Source organism: Delphinus delphis, chromosome 10 (genome assembly GCF_949987515.2).
Source record: "Delphinus delphis chromosome 10, mDelDel1.2, whole genome shotgun sequence".
In the NCBI taxonomy this organism is placed as follows: Eukaryota; Metazoa; Chordata; class Mammalia; order Artiodactyla; family Delphinidae; genus Delphinus; species Delphinus delphis.
In genome coordinates this window covers 96,789,480-96,808,318 of record NC_082692.2, presented here as the reverse complement: position 1 = coordinate 96,808,318, position 18,839 = coordinate 96,789,480, and the positions used below count along the sequence as shown (strand labels likewise).

At 53.6% G+C, this 18,839-nt stretch overlaps 1 protein-coding gene across 5 annotated transcripts; it reads right to left on the bottom strand.

Annotated features, from left to right (window-relative positions):
* Window positions 1-1,400: 1,400 nt before the first annotated feature.
* On the bottom strand, window positions 1,401-17,371 carry BRPF1 (bromodomain and PHD finger containing 1). 5 transcript variants are annotated; one of them, XM_060022998.1, is made up of 14 exons: window positions 17,003-17,371; window positions 14,480-15,088; window positions 9,584-10,543; window positions 8,583-8,745; window positions 7,922-8,053; window positions 7,401-7,547; window positions 6,308-6,617; window positions 5,658-5,978; window positions 5,051-5,335; window positions 4,406-4,553; window positions 3,692-3,828; window positions 3,471-3,589; window positions 2,970-3,124; window positions 1,401-2,237 (listed from the first exon to the last, which is right to left on the bottom strand). In XM_060022998.1, exons 2-14 carry the CDS (start codon window positions 15,076-15,078, stop codon window positions 2,054-2,056), a joined length of 3,660 nt encoding a protein of 1,219 aa, XP_059878981.1. In that variant the 5' UTR covers window positions 15,079-15,088; window positions 17,003-17,371; the 3' UTR covers window positions 1,401-2,053. The 5 variants fall into 5 exon arrangements, with proteins under 5 accessions (XP_059878981.1, XP_059878982.1, XP_059878983.1 ...); XM_060022999.1 differs by having other exon boundaries at window positions 7,419-7,547; XM_060023000.1 differs by lacking the exon at window positions 5,051-5,335.
* Window positions 17,372-18,839: the final 1,468 nt, after the last annotated feature.

Genomic DNA, 18,839 nt, shown 5'->3' with positions numbered 1-18,839 from the left:
CGCCGGAACGCAGCTCCGGGCCCGCCGAGCCTCTGAGGTGTCTCCACGGCATCTGGCTCCCGAGGATTCTGCCTTCGCGCTCACCCGCGGAGCCGCTACCCTCCAAGGGCTTGTCCCTGAGCCTCGACGCTGTAGGCTTAGGCCTCCTCACAGACTTCCTCGTCAGAGGCCTGCCTCCTCGGACTGTCCCGCCGGGCGCCGCCCGCTGGCTGCCACAGCTGCTCCCTCCGTCTAGGGCCTTCCTCCACAGCACTCCCTCAGCCCTGCCCAACGGGGCCTGGGTAGGCCTGCCTCGGGGACTGCGCCCAGCGGCCCAGAGAGGCCACAGGACCACAAAGTGTGTGGCCCCCCGGGCAGCCCCGGTGCCAGGGTCGGCTACCTGACCCAGGAGAGATGTATCATGTAACTTCTTATCTTCTGGAGAAAGACACAAAAAGCAGGGCCACAAGAACTGCCTCTGGGCGGTGATTCTTGGTTACTGTATCTGAGCCATTAGCCTTCAGATTCCTTAAGGGACAGACTGACGGCTGATGTATCTCTGTGTCCCTCTTGCCACAGTTCCCAGCAGCGGGGGCCGTGAGCCTGGCAGCGTCTCAGTTCCGGGCTTCAGGAGTTACCAGGCCCTGGGGCAGCTGCTTCCTGTGTCTGTCTCCTTTGCAGGCACGACGGCCCACAGGTGCCTAGTGCTTAGAGGGCATTCCTCCAGTAAATGCTTACATTGGAAGAGAAGGTGTCAAGGTGGGGAATGAAGAGTCCCTCTGCATTCCTGCTGAGGCCCCAGCTAAACAGGGGAAGAAGGGTCACACAGCTATAGTGACTGAAGCAGCACCCGGACCGTCTCACTGGCAAAGGACTCGAAGCATCTGCAGTTCACGAAGGAATGGCCACAAGACTCCTCCCTTCCAGCCGTTCGGCATACTGGTTGAAGAGCCAGCTGTGGAGGCAGGCTGTTGTTCAAATGCTAGCTCTGCGACTTCCTAGTTGTGGGAACTTTGGCAAGTTACTTAATTTGTCTAAACCTTGGTGTCTTTGTGGAGATAACTACCCTGTCATTAACTTTCCCCGTAGTTATTGCAAGGATTATACAAAACTGTGTATCTAAAGGTGCTTCAGCACAGGGTCTACCACTCAGTGAAGGAAGGACATGGGGAATGGGAGCTGTCATACTGGGTTAGCCAAAGAGTTCATTTGGGTTTTTCCGTAAGATGTTACAGAAAAACACGAATGAACTTTTCGGCCAACCCAATATTATCTTTGCTGTTGTCTTACAAATGCAGCAGGCACAGCAGCCAGCAACCACTTGGGCCCAATTATTTACCATCCCCGAGGAACACAGCCTCACTTTTGCCCTGGCAGAAGGCAAGAACCAAGAATTCCAAACAGACCATTTATTTTCTAAGAATCAATATATTTTCTTCCTTTGAAATAAATACAAACCAGTTTGAAAGGTGGGGGAATCTATGGGAAGAAGGGAAGTGGGGACAGGCCCCAGTCTTTTTTTTAGTACCAAATGACTCTGGCGCGACCCGGAAACGCAGTTACAAATGAGAATAATTTAAATTCTCCACTATTTACAGTATTTACAACAGCAGGGGAGGGGGGTCACCTAGTGCCCCTCTTCCGGGCTGGACAGACATCAATCTCAATGCTAGGCTGTGCAGATGCCAGCTCACCTCACCACCTCAGGGGCCTCAGGCCACTAGGCAGTTAGGGGTTCTCCTGGCATGAGTAGGCAGAGGTGGTTGGATGGCCTGTTTTACGCAGCGTCCTAAGCTTGGCCCACCAACGTGCGCTACAATGCCGTGAGGTCTCTGGAGCTTTCTGGCCTGTGGAACCTCCCCTCTCATTGCGCAGAGCCCCCATGGGCCCTTGGAGTGTTCTGTACAGTCCAGCTGCACTCAGGGCGGGAGGGACCTCCCCCACCCAGCTTCCCCTGAGACTGGCCCCAAGACCAGGAATGAGTCAGTGCAGAGGCCGGTGCCACTCCAGGACAGTGAGCAAAGGGGAGGAGAGAGGTGGCAGGGCACTGTAGGTTGGGTTGTGCTGGACAGTATCAGTCACTATCGCTGGTCTCACTGCTCTGCTCGCCCTGCACCTTGCTGCGGTGCTGCAGAGCCCTGTGGTAGGCGATCTGTACTGACTTGCGGATGTTGGATTTCCGGCCCTCCAGCATCTTCTCCTTGTCAAGGTCCTGGTTCACGCCCAGAGGAACCAGCTTAGTCCTGGGCAGCCACTGCCTGTAGGACGAGGTGAGAAGCGAGTAAGTCATCTCTTATCTCTGGGGGAGCAACAGGCACCAGCCTTCCTCACTTGTTCATTCCTTCAAAAACTCCTCCTGAGTGCCCCACTCTGGGCCAGGCTCTGGTGGGAATTAAAGAAACCAAGAGATGCAGTCCCTGCTCTCAAGGAACTGCTCACAGGCTAGTGATGAAAAGAGCCCAGTCATCGGTCACAACGGGGTAATCATAGGTTAGTTATGGGCACAAAAAGGAGCCTTGACCTACCCTGAAATAGGTACCTTGTCCAGTGGGCTCCAGGCAGACTTAACTGACATTAAACATCCTCTGCAGACAATTAACAACCAAAGACCACACATGTAAGTGTGACGGAACAGGCATTCAGAACCTGAATGATTATGCGTGCTTTATCCCCATCTTGTCACCATGGAGGCAGAGGTGGGAAAAGTAAGTCTAGAAGCCACTTTAGTCTGGGTGGGGAGCCACCCCCACATTTGTCACAGTCACTCACGGTCCTTTGATTTCTAGCTACAGCTGTCTGTCAGCTGCTGCCCGCTCAGTCTCTCAGACTCTTGGTCAACACAACCCTTTTGCTCAAAGATCTAAGTCCCTCCCCCACTGATTTATGACAGCTCAGGCTGTCTGTTGCTGGAGTTCCCTGGCAACCTGCCCCGATACCGAGGGTTGCATCTGTGGCTATGAGTCACATCAAATGCTCCCCTCCTCCCTTACCAGGTTCGCTTGTTGTCAAAGAAGAGGACGAGGTAGAGATGCTCTCGGGCTTCCTGGGTCATCTGTTCCCCAAGTTTCAGCACCTCCAGTGGGGGCACAGGGATGGGAACCCCATGGTGGAACATACCTTCCCGGGGCATCTTTGGATCAATGATCTAAGGGTGTAATAAGACCTTGGTTTAGTTCAGTCTCCTTCCCAAGGCTTACCCTATCCAAGAATTTGGAGACTACGTCTGAAGTGGGAACAGAAAAAGGTTACCACACTCCTAGGGCTGCAGTGCTGACCCTTGGCTTATTCCCATGCTGAACTATTTCAGAGCCCAAGGGGCAAAGGGAAGAAAGAGGGAGAGATGGAGAAACTAACCAGGGACCTCTAAGTGTCTATCTGCCAAAGACTCCTGTGCTCTGCAGCTCAGCAGAGAGTAGAAAAAGTCTGCTACTTTTGAGTCTGTGTTCTGGGGTTGGAAGACAAGGGATATGACAAGAAAAGTGGAAGCCTACCAGAGCTGGGTATGATGGATACCCTCGGCATTTGGCCCACACCAGGTCCAGAGCATCCAGTGGGGAGTCCTCATCCTCTGACAGCCAGCCAGCTCCCCGGCCCAGACTCTTCCTTACCACTTCACAGGAATGGGAGAGAGGGGGCGGATCAGCAGTCCGGGGTCTGGCAAGGCCCTGACACTGGGCCCCCAGAACCCCTGGCTTTGGGCAGGCGTACTTACTGCTGTGGCCCACGCCGCGGCCAGTGCCCACGGAGTAGGCCTCGTTCTCAGTGCCTGAGGTATCTTCACTGCTATCCTCTGGGAACGTGCCCCGAGAGAAGGAGGGCTTGCCCCGGCCTTGTTTTGAAGGCGTTGTGCTGTGGACAAAAGGGAAGCTCAACTCAAAGGAGGGGAAGAGTGGGGAATGGCATGGTGGGTATCCTCCCTTCTTTAAGCCCCTAGGGTCTAAGACGTTTGGAAAGCAGAGGCTACTTGAAGAATTTCAAACTCAAATGCCCTCAGGGACTTGGGGGTGATCTGACTGAAGTGGGCTGGACATAGCAGTAGTGCTGAATGCATGCGCCCGTCTTAAGTCAACAGTGGCCAGAACTGCCAGTCTGATTTTTACAGAGACTACAGAAACTGGGAATTTTATATGCCACTTCCGAATCTTTTTTTTTTTTTTTTTAAGACTATGCTGGCCAAACAAAATGTCTGCAGGCCAAATCCAGCCCACGAGGAACCAGTTTATGCCCTCTGTTCTAAACCATCAGCTTAACACAGGGTGGGCTCCTCTGTTTCATTATGGTGACAGTCTCATCTATTCCATTTATTTTGCAGAGAACCTTTGGTTTGAGCCATCTTAATCTAGGCTAAAATGGCTGCCACCCCACTCCCCATAGGGAAATCTAGAAGGCCATCCCGGAGGTGCGTCTTGATCCGGAGGACTGGTACCTGGTCCGGTCTGAGGCAGCGCTGCTGCTGCTACTGCTGCTGGACTCAGAGTCCGAGCTGCTCCGAGGAAGGCTGCAGTCATTACGATACACCAAGAAACTCTTCTTTACTGGCTGGTTTCCACCGCTGAAGCCGTTGGCTGGTAAGTCTTGGTTGGGGGGAGGGGGGAAGGGAAGGAATCAGTCAGGAAGATGTAGATCAGAGATCTACTGGGGGTAAGAGGGACTTAGAGCTTGGCTTTCACTTCTGTGCTGGAAAATTCCTCCAACCTTGGCCAGCAGAGCTAGCTCTGGGCAGTGTCCACCACAGTTGGCCACAGCTCTGCCCCACCCCTTGCACTTCCCTTGGCAGTTACTGGCCTTAGGACACAAATGGCTTAAAGGAGATTCCCCAAGGAGGATAAGAAGAGAAAAGGTGAAGTGATACAATGGAGGTGGGGGGGCCCTGGATGGGAATCTAGCTGGGTCAGCATCTCTGGGCTTCAGTTTCCCCATCTGTAAAATGAGGGAATGGAATTAAAGGATTCCTAAGGGCCCTTCTAGCTCTGATATATTATGGGCAAATGAAGGGATAGGTGGGAGTTATATTGGGAAGGATGGCAGCTTTGCTCACTCTACTGCGGGGCTGGGTGATGGCGAGGCTCACCCATTGGGGGGTCTTCTGTGGATTTATCACTGTCGCTGTCTGAACTCGAACTGGGCCGAGGGCTCCTACCCCGCTTGCGCTGACGCAGGGAGCCCATGATGGGGAGCTGGGGGGGCCCCACAGGACTGCCTCCGTGGCTGGGGGTCATCTGGCTCTCCCGGTTTTTGGGGGGCCGGCCCGGCCTCTTGGGCGGTCCAGCTGTCTTCGGGTTCTTTTTGGAGAACAGAACTGAGGTTCTCCTGCCCACCTCATGTGCGGGGGTTGAGGACATGTTGGGACCCAGGCCTGGAGCAGAGAAAGAGAGAAGGAGAGTCGGTGAGGGGCCTGATGTGGGAAGGGCATACATCCAGGGTAGGCCCTGGGTATATAGGACCATAACTCCAGCTAGAGTAGGGGAGATAATCTGGGGGGCATGGAGTTGGGAACATTGTCTCTTATACAAATAGCCAGAGAGGCAGCTAAGAGGCCCTTGACTGGGGAATTGAGGGAGAGAGTGCAGCTGGCTGTGCATGAGGGACCTCTGCCTGGGGCATGGCAGGCGCTGAGTGTGTGCTGCAGAGTCAAAGTCTGGCTGGCCTCGGGGTCCACCATGCTGCGGGGTTCAGACCTTTGCTTGTCTCCTGGCTGCTGCTCTCCTCGGCGGCACTGTCTGTCTGCCCGTCCTTGTCACAGGCTGCCGGGTGGGGTGTCAGGCTGCCCCGGCTGGAGGGGCCATGCCGCTCAGGCCCATCCCGTCCAGTTTCCCGCTGGGTGGCAAGCTTGCGCCGCAGTGCCGTCATCTCTTTCTTGATCATCTTTGCACGCCTTGAGCGGCCCACGCTCTGCTTACTGGCATTCACCTCATCCAGCCGCTCAAGCAACAGCTTCAGCTGCTCTTCCACCGGCAAGTGCTTCTGGTTCTCCAGCAGGACCAGCCGCTCTTCCTCTGCTGCCAGGGGTGGGAATAGGGAGGAAAGGGTCAGACTCAGGGCAGTCCTCTGGGCCCCGTGAACCTGGGCAGGCAACAAGAAACCCACTCTTCTCCCCCTCTGCTTCTCACCAGGAGCAGCTGTAAAACAGTAGCACCGAGATGTGCAATGGCAGGGACTGCTATGCATTCACCCAGTCTGGCTTCTTAGAGCGCATTCCTGGGGATAGCCTGCCACTGCTCAGCCTAGCTGCTTCCTGCCTACACAATGCCTGCTCCCAGGAGGGGACTTTGGAAAGCTGTTCATCCCTGGCATTGGCGTCTATGTGGAGGTGTGACTTATCACCCACCATCTTCGGTGTGGTGTGAGGCCTCGTCTCCAGCCAGGCTGTGGGGGATATGCATGCCCGTCTCAAAGTCAATGCCCATTTTTTCTGCCTGGCGCCGGGCCTGGCGGAGCACAGCACCACCCTGCTCACGGAGCCGCACTGCTGCCCGGTAGAAGATGGTATCCTTGGCATTATACTTGAGGCAGTTGCTGACGATGAGGTTGAAGTCCTCCTCAAAATCATCAAAGTTCAGGTAGCGGTAAGCCTCCAAGTTCTGCTTCATGGTGAAAAAGTCCATAGGCTTTTTGATGTGGTCTAGGTAGTCAGGTACCTGGGAGAACACGGTAGGTGTAGCTAAGTGGAGATACGTTCCTCATTCCCCCTGAACCCCTGTTCCTAATAACCTCCCTTGAAATGCATCCAGCAACCTCCTCCCACCACAGTTAGAGGCAGGCATTCAGCACAGGGGAAAAGAAAGCCGGATTCTAGTCTTGACTTTACTAGTCACAAGCTGTGTGACCTTGGCAAGCCTCTTAACCTCTCTGGGCCTTCTTTTCCTCACCTAGAAAACAGTAATGAAATTACAGCCAAATCTATCTCCTAGAGCCATATGACGCTTTAGTAAGAAAATGACTAGGGGAATCCTCTGGAAAAAAACACCACCTTGCATTCCTATAGCTCTCTTTACTTATCATTAAGACTTATAAGGAGGCTGCTGCCTCAGGCCTCTCATTTTATACCTTTTAGAGAGAAGAGTCTGCCAGTCAGGACCTAGGGCTTCAGAGATGGTTCTTTAGGTGCTGAGCCTTCTAAATTCTCCGTTCTAGGGTTCAGCACCCGGAAAGTGTCTTCCTGCCCTGGGATAATTCATTTGGCAGACTCAGTCCCTGCCTCTGGGGAAGGAGTGCAGATTGCCTCCCATTCTGGGCCCTTGGGATATGACAGGGACAAGACAGAGTCCAGGTGATGCATGTGGCTCCAGTTCATCCTGGAGCCCCAGAGCCACCAGCCCCTCTCTTCAAGGTCCCCTCCTAGTCCCTGGCCCAGACCTGCAGCGGGGGTCCATCTGGGAGAGGAACAGAAAGAAGGTGGAGTGAGGGGAAGGGATTCTTACTTCGTCCAATTCGGTTACCTCAGACAGAGGGACCGGCTCGCTGAAGATGTTGCCTGTGTCCTTCTCTTGGAGCTGCTCCAGGGTTTTTCGAAGGAGGATGAGGAAAGGGGTCAGCTGCATCTCCATGGCAATCTGCTGGACCTTGATCTGACACACATAAAGGCCCGATCAGCCAGGCCTAGGCCGTCCCTTGGCAGAGAGGTCTGAGGAGATGGCTGTAGCTGGTATGGGAACTCGCCTTCCTTCCCACCCTACACAGCTCGGTGTACTTGACTCCTCTGGACTTTCCCTTCCTTGAGCTCCCAGCACCAGCTACCTGCATCACATAATTTAGGCTTCCGGTCACACTCTCCTGCGACATTCTGCTTCCGGTGGGCTTGAGAGCAAACTGAGCTCACGAGACCTGACTCCCGCATCAGCCCTGTTGCTTCCTGGACAGGTGACACATACTTGTCCATGTTTTCTGTTTTCCTGGGTCTGTTTTCTCTACTGTAAAAAAGAGTTGGCCCAGGAGCACTCACCGTCTCCCTTTTGAGTTTCTCCCGCTTGCGGATCAGCTCCACCAGCAGCCGGGCTCGCTCCAGGTCGTGCCGAAGCCGCTGCCAGGACTTGAGCTGTTCTTTGAGGGCCCAGTTCTTGTCCTCAGAATCTCTCTGAAGAGGCAAAAGAGGGATCAGGAAATGATGAGAGAGCCAGAGGGGACGAGAGCCCAGGAAGCTTGGGTCAAGGGCAGGCAAAGCCAAAGGAGGGAGCACAGGGATTTACTGGTAGGCTCACTAACTAACTGAAGTGGAAGCTCCTCAACCCACATGGCCCCTAGGCCCAGCACAGAGTCGGTGCTCAGTATATGCTTGCTGTGAACGAACAGATGAACACATAGGAAAAATGCGTTAAAAATCATCTGTAAGGATTCCATCCTGAGCTTGCTTTGAGGCCTAGTTTAAAGGAGGAAACAGCCCAAGCCCTCAGACACTGGAAACTACAGTCACAAATCTCTGTCCTTGGGGACTTCCCTGGCGGTCCAGTGGTTAAGACTCCACGCTTCCAAGGCAGGGGGTGCGGGTTCGATCCCTGGTCGGGGAACTAAGATCCCACATGCCGGGCGGTACGGCCCCCCCAAAATCTCTGTCCTCGTGCCCCTGGCACTAGTTCCTACAGCCCACAGGGAATCTGACACAGTACCCCAACTTGGTCACAGTTCCTCTGCGACTGCAGGTGTGTCTGCAGGCGACGCAGCAGTGGGACCCCATTCCGTGACTGCCTCTTCAGCGTCCAGTAGCTGTGCAGCCTCTGCATGAACTGGCTCTTCCTTTGGATGGTCAGGCGGTTAGTGATTTTACTGAGCCTGGGAAGCAGGAGAGCAAAGAGAAAAACCTCTTGGGCCCTGATTTTCTTAAGCAGAACAGTGGTCTCTGGCTAATGAGAGTTTCTGAGTGGGGCTAAATAGGGAATAAATCTACTGTCAAAAAGGCCTATGACACTGGGCTAAGGCAAAGAAGAGCGAAGAGAGCTGTCAATGGCAACTCAGCAGACAGGGAGCCAAGCTCCCAGCTCTAAGCCAGATCCATAATTCTGTTCCCCAGTGGGTCAGGGAGCCTGCCCCTGAGACTGCTCTTGTCATTGCAGCCCAGAGTGCTATCTGACCCTGGGATACCCAACTCAGACTGAGCCTGGGGAGGTTTTAAGATGAAGTATTACTGTACAGCAGTAAACTATAGGAAATCGACTATATAGCACAAGAGAGAGTAAAAAGTAACTGATGACTGTAGCCCTCATTTGGACTTATTTGTGGCAGCAACCGTTTCACGATTCCTAGAGCGTATCCGTCCCCCTTCTTCATTCCATTCTCCCTTCAGAGTCGGACCATTTCTTCCACTGTGGCTGGTAGCTATTCCAGCCTCTTTCTTCCTAACTTAAACCACCTCATCAAAACGGAAGGCAGTTTAAAACATGTTAGGTCTGCCAGATAAAAGCTGAAGTTTCTGTTTCCTAGTGTAAAAGCCAGGTGACCTGCTAGAGCTCATCTCTTTTGATATTAAAAACAAAAAGCAAAAAAACCCCAAAACTTCTATGTAGCTCCTGATAGGAAGAAGATACCCCAACCCTGTCACTCCACTCAGGGGGCTGTCAGTCTCCAACAGGGCTTCTTCCCTCAACAGCCTGTCCACCTGCTCCCCTCATACCTGTGTGGTGGGATGCAGGGCACAGACACCACAGGTGCTGCTGCCCGTTTCTCCGCCAAGATCTTCCGCGCCTTCTTCATCTTGATCCGGGACTTGGCCTTGGCCTTCTTGACCTTCTCTGAGCTCCAACTCTTACCCTCCTCCTCTTCCTCCTCCTCCTCCTCCTCCCCCTCGCTGTGGGACAGGGCAGGCAGGCGGCGTGCTGAACCTGGAGGCGTATGGATGTCGCAGTAGGCAGTCTTGCGGACGCTGAAGGAGGTGCCATTGGCACCCGTCTCCCGCACAGGCTCCATCTTCATGTAAAGGCCAGCCTGCTGGGCACACGTCACATGGAAGGCTGTGTAGCAGTTGGCCTTGTGGCACTGGATGCAGGCCCCTGAACCCCGCTGTTTGCAAATGTAGCAGGTCAGCTTCCAGCGAGCTGGCGGGATGTGCTCGATGCTGTCGATAGGCTCCAGGAAGACCGTGTTGGCGAAGCAGACCTCAGGGATCCACAGGGCACACACCACATGGGCCCAGCGCCCATCATCTGTCTGCTTGAAGGCACCGCCCTTGTTGGGGCACAGGGCGCAGTCCACAGCACGGGAGGGTGACTGTAGGCAGCGGCGGCACAGCCACTGGCCCTCAGGGATGTAGGGGACACCGTAGCACTCCTGGTGCACAGCCAGGTTGCACATGTCACAGAAGAGGATGACATTGCTGTTCTGGCACTCACCATCATTGCAGATACAGCACACTGCATCCTCATCCACGAGCGCATTGGGGTCGCCTTTATTGTGGCTCTCAAAGTAGGACTCTTTCTCCAGCCGGTCCATTAAGTACTCAAAGATTTCCTGCGGAATGGGACTCACACCCTCCGTCTTCCGCCGCTCGTTCATGATATCCAGCCAGATGTAGTCCTCCTCATCCATGTCATACTCTACTTCCTCATCCAGCTCTTCCGCCGACTTCTCGATGTACCTGCAGTGCACAGAGGCAGCTCAGCACCAGAAGGTTGAGATTTCCCTCCTTTAAAGACCATGGGTTATATGTGCCAAGTACTCACCCTATTCTAGGCCTGTGCCTTTACGTCTGTGTTGTCTGATTCTATCCTCACCTTTACCCCAGGCACTCTAAGTCCTATAAGCATTCTTATTTTGCAGAAAAGGAAAACTTACATTTGGGGAGGTTAATTCACCTGCCCTGGTCCTCTTGTGAGAAAGTGGCAGAACTGGGATATGAACCCAACCATGCCGATTTCAAAGCTCATGTCCTAGCTGCTACACTGCCTCCTTTGAGGTGCAGAGGCTCAGCCAGACTCCTGAAGGATGGGGCAGCTAGGACCCATTATTGGGGTGGTCTGGGTGATGATACAAGGAGTCAGAGGAAGGAAGGTCCTCAGTTTTCATTTGCAAATCATACATAAGTTGTTTTAGCACCAACTGGCTATGTCCTGAATGCAGCTGCTGTAGGTCTTCTGTTAGCTGGTACCAGCATCAGCTCAGGGCTCCCTCAAACTCTAGGTACTCTTTACTCTCTGGATAACCTTGGGAAATAACAGTCAGAATAACTAAGATTTACTGAGCATTTACTATAAGCTAGGCATTGTGCTAAGTTATCACATTTATTTTCCCCATAGCCATAGGGTCAATGTTTTTACTCTCCTCACTTTATAGATGAGGAAACTGGAAGCTTTGAGAAGTTAATTAACTACCCAACACAGTTAGTTCACACAACCAGGAAGTGGCAGAGTGAGGATTCAAACTCCACTTCACAGCACTCAGTGGGCCAGCAGGACTGCAGCTAAGGATTGCTCCAGGTGCCTGGGATACAAAGTAGGCTCCCCACCCCCTTGCCATGCACACTCTAGGTGGCCTGACCCTGGTGTTGTAAAGCTACAGGGAGCTACAACGGAAAGAACAGGGCTTTGCCCTCTAACAAACCTGGATTTACATCCTGGCTCTGTTACTTTGTGGCATTTAGGAGGACATCACTGCCCTTTTCTGAACCTCAGTCTTATTTTTATTTATTTATTTTTTTTGCGGTACGCGGGCCTCTCAGTGCTGTGGCCTCTCCCGTTGTGGAGCACAGGCTCTGGACGTGCAGGCTCAGCGGCCATGGCTCACGGGCCCAGCCGCTCCGCGGCATGTGGGATCTTCCCGGACCGGGGCACGAACCCGTGTCCCCTGCATCGGCAGGCGGACTCTCAACCACTGCGCCACCAGGGAAGCCCTGAACCTCAGTTTTATTGATGACAGAATGAGAAACAAATGGGCTAAATCAAGTGGCACAGAGCAGGCCCTAGATAAATGTTAGTTCCCATGCCTCCCCTCTCCTCTCCACAAGGGAAATGTGGCTCTGGGGGCTACAGCAGGCCAGGCAAGCAGAGGTTCCGGAGCCATGCTCTGGATGACAGCAGGCGAGTGAGCTGATCTCTCTGGGCCTTGGTTTCCACACCTGTAGAATGGTGATGCTAACTTGAACCTATTTCATACAGCTGTTGTGAACATTAAATGAGTTACTACAGGTAAAGGGCTTAGAACAGTAGCTGGCATGGAGCAAGTACTCAATAAATGTTAGCTTTATTATTAGTTTTTGTATAGATCTGCCCCACCCTGTCTTGCGTTATACCTGTTTTTGTGTCTTAACTCCTCCACTATTAGATAAGAGGCAAGAACCATGTCTGATTCACCACACAGAAATAGGTGCTCAGTGTTGCTCGTTTGAAAGACATTTAGGGGGTGGAAGGGAGGACAGACTAAAATACTGTGTCTATCAGAAGCAACTTCTTCCTTAGCCCTTTACCTCTTCCCCAAGGTGAATGCAATGTCCTCATCCTTGAAAAAGGGTGTGGCTCAGGGCTAGTGTGAAACATCTGGTCCCTTCCAGGCCTTGGCACCAGCTCTCAACCTTTTCTCTGCCACGACACACGTGACATTATGTGATGGTGCATAACACACTCCCACCATGCACCAAGATTACAGGGTGTGGCGCAGATAAGGTAGGCTGCATGTCACGTACAATTCCTGACACAGCAGCTGACACTCCACCCTCTCTCTCCCCCTCAAGAAAGCATACCAGATGTGAGCAAGAGCAAGTGGTGTTATTAGAGGGATGACCTCAAATCTTCTTACATTTATATAAAAAGTAAATCATTTCCAAAAGAGGCAGTTCTGCTAACAGTAGTAACAAATTACATGCAACACACCTCCCAACTGATTGCAGTGCACCAGCTGAAAGCTGCTGCCTGGAGAACAGATCTGATTCCCCCGAGGAAAGAGTGAATCTGAGTGGAGGGGTGAAGAAAAGGAGCAGAGGAGCTGGGCTGGGCTGCTTACTGGAGCCAAGAGCACTGAAGAGCCATTAGGAGAGAGGGCAGGCCCAGAGAGGGGTCTGTGTGTTGGGAGGTGGGCATGGCAGTCAGTACTAACAGACAAGAGAGGCAGTAGAAAGCCAGAGGGAAACGGAGCTGGGCTGAACAGATGAAAGGATGGAAGAGAGGAAGAAGAGACTGGCTAGCATGTGAACAGCGGTGAGAGGAGAGTGACGCATTGGGCCAAATTACTTGAGTTCCCAAAGATTTGCTTTTAAAAAACTGAGATTTAGTATAACATCACATGGGTTGCCCTTCTGGTAAAAACTACCTTTCATATAAAAACCTTTACAACAAGTCCTTGTCAGAGATCAGGCTTTCTGATTAGCTGACACCAAAGATGGCTCCTTAACTAACTCACCCAAATGCCCTCTTTGACTTGGATGCCAAGACTCTAAGAAATTTTACACTTGGTTTTTATTCCATCCTTCAGCTAGGGTTTCTGTATGTAGTTCCACCACCACACTTCCCCACTCCTTCATTTTTTTACCTCAAGTTAAAGGAATTTAGCCTTATGCCTGTGACTTTTTAAAAATATTAATTAATTAATTATTTATTTTTGGTGCATTGGGTCTTTGTTGCTGCACGCGGGCTTCTCACTGCAGTGGCCCCTCCTGTCACGGAGCATGGGCTCCAGGCACACAAGCCTCAGCAGTCGTGGCTTGCAGGCTCTAGAGCACAGGCTCAGTAGTTGTGGCGCACGGGCTTAGCTGCTCCACGGCATGTGGGATCTTCCCGGACCAGGGCTCGAACCCGTGTCCCCTGCGTTGGCAGGTGGATTCCCAACCACTGCGTCACCAGGGAAGCCCTATGCCTGTGACTTTATTAGGAGCCACTGTGACTAATTTTTGGAAGGAAGTGAGGTACTAAGAAACAGTTAAATGAAACAAATAAAAGGGTCCTTGGAGGAGTACAAAACATAGGCGATGAAAATACTGCTTACGCAGGCTAAAGGATGGGTGACAATAACAGAACAAGTAATGGGAAAATTACTTCTTTAGATTTACAAACTGATTTTATAACCTTATGAAATCATTGTCCCTAGTCTTGTACCTGTAGGCTACCAGAGGAATATTATACCTACTCTGCAGATGGGGTCACTGCAACACCAAAAGCTGGATGCCTTTCCCAAGATCACAGAGTGATGGAGTAGAAAGAGTCAGGAACAAAAAATGGGACCTTTTGATACTGTGGAAATAGTGCAGCTTTGGAGTCAGAGGAACCTGGGTTTGTCAGCTATCTACTGACATGTGACTTCTCGGTCCTTTTTCTGGACCGTGGTTTCCTCATCTGTGAAATCAGAACAATACCTACCTGAGTAAGTTGTGAGAATAAAATAATGGAATGGCTATAAGGCACCCAGTGCAGGGCCTGGCATGTGGCAGTGTAGACCAAGTGCCATCATTGGCTGGGGCACTTTTATGCCTTGGCAGGACCAGTGTGCTTCTGCTGTGCTTTACCCCTGCCACTGCCTATCACCTATCTTTGACTCCTGAGCCCTGCTTGACCAGTTTTCCAGAGTTGGGAGGTGGAGGCGGCCTTACCGGTAATAGGAAGTTGGCCGGGGCGGGGCATCAGGGGTATCCTGCTCCAACTCCCGGTACACCACCTCTGGCAGCTTGGGAGTGGTGCTTGCAGAAGCATTGTGGTGATGGTGATGGTTGGAGTCCTTGCGCTTCTCCTTGTTCTTATGCTTGCCTGACTTGGGAGTAGCAGCCGGTGTCTCAGTGTTCTCCTTATTGCTGCCGTTCTCAGGGGCCTCCTCAGGGGCCTCCTCATCTTCTGACACCACATCCAGGTTGTCAAAGATGCTGATGCGGTGGACGCGGCCGTGCAGGTCCACCTCCACCATGCGCTGGGCCTGTGCGTAACTCATCACCTCACGGCTGGGCGACTGGGATACCTCTGAGGGGGTGGGTGACTGCTTGTTGGCTGGGCGTGACTGGCGCCCCTTCTTCTTGTGCTTTCGGAGTGGAGTCTGCTGTGGGGGCGGTGGGTTGTCATGGTCATAGTGGTACAGGTGGTACTCAATACCACTGTAACTCTTGTAGACCTTGCGGCAGGTCTCCACAGGGCACTCATACGGTGGCTTAGTTGCCCGCAAGTTGTGGCAGAAAGTCTTCACGTCAAAGTCCACCCCCATGCTGTCACATCTAGAATGTACAGATCAGTTAGCACAGACCGAGGGAAGAGTTCCTGGCCACCCACTCCACTCTCTCCAGCCCTCCCTCTCCCCAAGGGTCCTGGCCAGCCAACCTCTACAGCAGCTCCAAATGCCCCCTCCTCCACAACATGGCCATAGTCTCGGCCTTATCACCTCTTGCCTGATCATCCTGCTCTGTGTCTGAGTTCGTCTAGCCTAATCTCACACAATGTGTCCAGAACGATCTTTCTACCAAGTAGAAACGATCATGTTAGTCTCTTGATTAAAAGCATCCTCCTGATGTTCCCCACTTACTTCAGGATAATATCCAAATTCCTTATGATGATATTCAAGGTGCTCCTTTCACTGTGTGGCCTTAGTCCTCCTTTCTAGATTCTTTTCACCAGTTACAGCTGTGTTTCTGTCTAACCAGGACAACTTGCCAGTCCCTGAATGTTACAACCTCTCATTCCTGCAAGATGATCTCTATTTAGAATGCCTTCCAACCTCCCTGATTAGTGAGCTCCCACTCATTCTTCAAAACATGGCTCGAATGTCACTCCTGTTATGCTTCTTTGTCTCTCCCATGGAGAGCTGTGTTTCCCCAGCATTTCATCCTCACCTCCACCATGGCATTCACCACACTGGAAGTTCTCTGTCTCCTCCCATTAGACTGGGAGCTGTGCAGTGCAGACACCAGAGCCTACCCACCTCTGTATCCCCAGTACCTGGCATGTAGTGTTGTTTTGGCCAATGAATAAATAATCTGTTGAATGAATAGCTAAATGAGGGGATCACCAGTTCTGGAGATGAGATGGATGAAGGCTAGTGTCAGCCCATGCAGAAGTTTGAACAGGTAGCCAATGATTTGGTCCTGGACTCCAGCAGAAATCACTGGGTTACAGAAAGAATTAGTTAATTTCTGAGGCCTTTACGGTAAGCCTATGCCCTGGCCCTGGGAGTGGCACCAGGCCCTAAGGGTACAAACAGGAACATGACAATCCAGGCACACTCAGCTCCATGCTGGTCCTCAGAGCCCTCCCTTCCTCCTCTCCAGTGTTCCTGGGTGAGTGGAGACAGCAGATGGCACCAGCCCCCAGGAAGCCCAGCTTGGTCAGAGAGACTGCCCCAATTTCTCCAGGCCTAGCTGAGTGCAACAATTTAACTGTGGTCTTGGCACCATTCCAAGCAAAGCCACCCTGAGCTCCCTGATTAATAACGGTCCTTGTTGGCTCCTCTCCTGCGACTTAACCAAGCTAGTGAGCTGCTCCAGTCTCTCCGTCAAAGCCCCAGATTGTCATATCAGTAAAACTACTCCTTAAACTCGCCCCTACTTCCTACCTGCACCTGTCTTTAAACAAACCAATCAGAAGCACAAACAAACTCTCCTCTTTCTATGATGAGTCCCTGGTGAACGCTGCAGCTCTGCTGCCCCGGCTGGCTCCCTAATCAGCACAGAAACCCCCAGCAAACGTCCCGCTGGGACTCAGAAACAGAAGCACAGAGGAGAGACAAGGCAACTTAGACCCGAAAGCCCGTGGGGAGGGCCCCGGCCCAGGGGTATGGCGGCGGCATCTGCCCCAGGCGCTCCGAGGGCTGGAGGAAGTAGGGGGCGGAGGCCAGAGGGATTAGGCCGGGCCGGGCGGTGCCCGCAGCCCTCTCCCGGATGCGGCTACGTTTCCCCTTTGTCGAAATGTAAAATGTTAAACAAGGCTCTTCTCCTGCCATTGGCCCAGGCAGCCCCAGACAACCCCGAAGGATACAGTGTTGCCCGGAATGCAGGCTGTGAGCGAATGCACTGTCAGTTCTCCGGGCTGGAGTGGCCCGAGGGTACTCGGGCTGGGCAGCTCAGTGCGCGCCCCACGAAAGTAGCCTACCCCTTCCCGGCTGGCCACTCCCGCCCTCGTCCCTGGCCCGCACTCACCGGCCACCTCGAGTCCGGGCTCATTGCCGAGGGCGCCCGCCGGGGCTCCGACCCCACTAGGGGAGGCCGGCGGGGAAAGACGGGCCGGGGATGGGGAGCCCCAATTCCGGAGACTGCAGACCTCGCCACCCCGACCCCCTGCCGCCCCACGCTCTGGCCCGGCTCCCTGGGATTCCCGCGCTGACCCCTGCCGCTCCCAGTCCCGCCGGCGCCCCGGTCTTTCAATTGCGGCGGCCGCCGCCCCTTTCGAAAGCCCCTAGGTTGCCCGGTCTCGGGACCCAGCACCGCCGGAACAATGGAGGCTCCCGGAGGCAGCGCGGGGACGGCGGCGGCGGAGACGGTGGCGGCAAAGGCAGTGGCAGCGGCGGCGGCAGCAGCGGCGGCGACGGCGTCTGCGCAGGGTAAACGCGACGCCGCAACGCTGCCGAGCTGCACTTTCGCCACACATCCCCGCCCGCCCGCTGAGGCTCGAGAGGCCATTCTCTGGGATTCGGAAGTGCCCCTGGACACCCTACATGGCTTTTCTAGCACCTCCATCTTAGAGCTGAGTTTCTGGAGACTGAAGTTGCGGTACTCGGGACCCGGAGTGGTGGGGCCGTTTGTAGCGAATCTGCGACCACGTACGGTGAGCGCGGACTGGGCGTGAGGAGCCCGCCCTTCTCCCTTCCCCCTCTGCCTCTCTCCCCCCCTCCTCCTTCTCTCCCTCCTGCTGGCGCCGCGGCTGCGGTAGGGACCTGGCCTTGGTCTCGGAGGAAGGCGGCGAGGCGGGGCGGGAGCCACGGGGCGGGACTGGGGGCAGGGCCAAGAGCAAGAGGGACGCGGACAGGAGCCTAAGGGGGACCCGAAGTTATAGGTAGGGGCGGGGCGGGGCTGGAAGAGAATAAACCAGTCTACGGGGCGGGGTTTGCGGAGAGTGGGCGGGGCCATCTGTAAAGCAGACCCCCAGTAAGGAGAATAGGGGCTGAACGGGGGGTGAAGCGTGGGACTAAACAGAAAAGTGGGCCTCAGAAAAGAAAGGGCGGGGCTTTGGGTGGGCCTGGAACTTGGAGATGGGCTGGGGGAAAGGATATAGCTGGGAAAAACGATGTGAGGCTGAAGAGGTGGGGCTTGGAAAAGGTAAAGGGGCAGAGCTGGAGAAAAAGGTGTGAATCTGAAAGTAGCTGCCTGATTGGGGGTGGTGCGGAAGGCTGGTGGGGCGTGAAAGGGGTTGTGTAAGGTAAAATGAGATTCAGATGCTGGAACCCTGTAGGTAGGCGGGGAAATGCTTCATGGCTACGGGTTGCCGGTTGGAAGATAGGGTCAAAACAGAGCTGCGGGCTTCCCTGGTGGCACAGTGGTTGAGAGTCCGCCTGCCGATGCAGGGAACACGGGTTCGTGCCCCGGTCCGGGAAGGTCCCACATGCCGCGGAGCGGCTGGGCCCGTGAACCATGGCCGCTGAGCCTGCGCGTCCGGAGCCTGTGCTCCGCAACGGGAGAGGCCACAGCAGTGAGAGGCCCGCGTACCGAAAAATAAACAAAAAAACAGAGCTGCTTTTAATGTGACTGGGCCACTTAGTAGCTATGTGAATTTGGGCAAGTCGTTAAATTCTTCCTCACCTACCTTTACTTATTTGTAAAGCTGAGCTCGACAACTCTGTTGTCAGTTCTTGGGGGCTTCGGAGAACTTGGGGGCCAGGAAGAGTCCACTTGTTAAACAATACTTGTTGCTGAGCCTGTCCAGTTTTGCCACCAACGGCGAGCGTGAAAGATTCTGCCAGGGTTCTGGGGCAAAGCCCAAAGCATCTGGAAACTTCTATGTTATCTTAATACAAACCTTGCAGTTGACCCACTATAAAGT

Bases quoted from the DNA above. Each gene is read 5' to 3' on its own strand.
- BRPF1 (XM_060022998.1), bottom strand. From the start codon at position 15,078: ATGGGGGTGGACTTTGACGTGAAGACTTTCTGCCACAACTTGCGGGCA. The intron at 8,746-9,583 runs GTATGAGGGGAG...CCTGCTTCCCAG, and splicing joins CCCTGCATCCCACCACACAG to GCTCAGTAAAATCACTAACC. The intron at 4,554-5,050 runs GTGAGCCTCGCC...CCCCCAACCAAG, and splicing joins CACAGAAGACCCCCCAATGG to ACTTACCAGCCAACGGCTTC.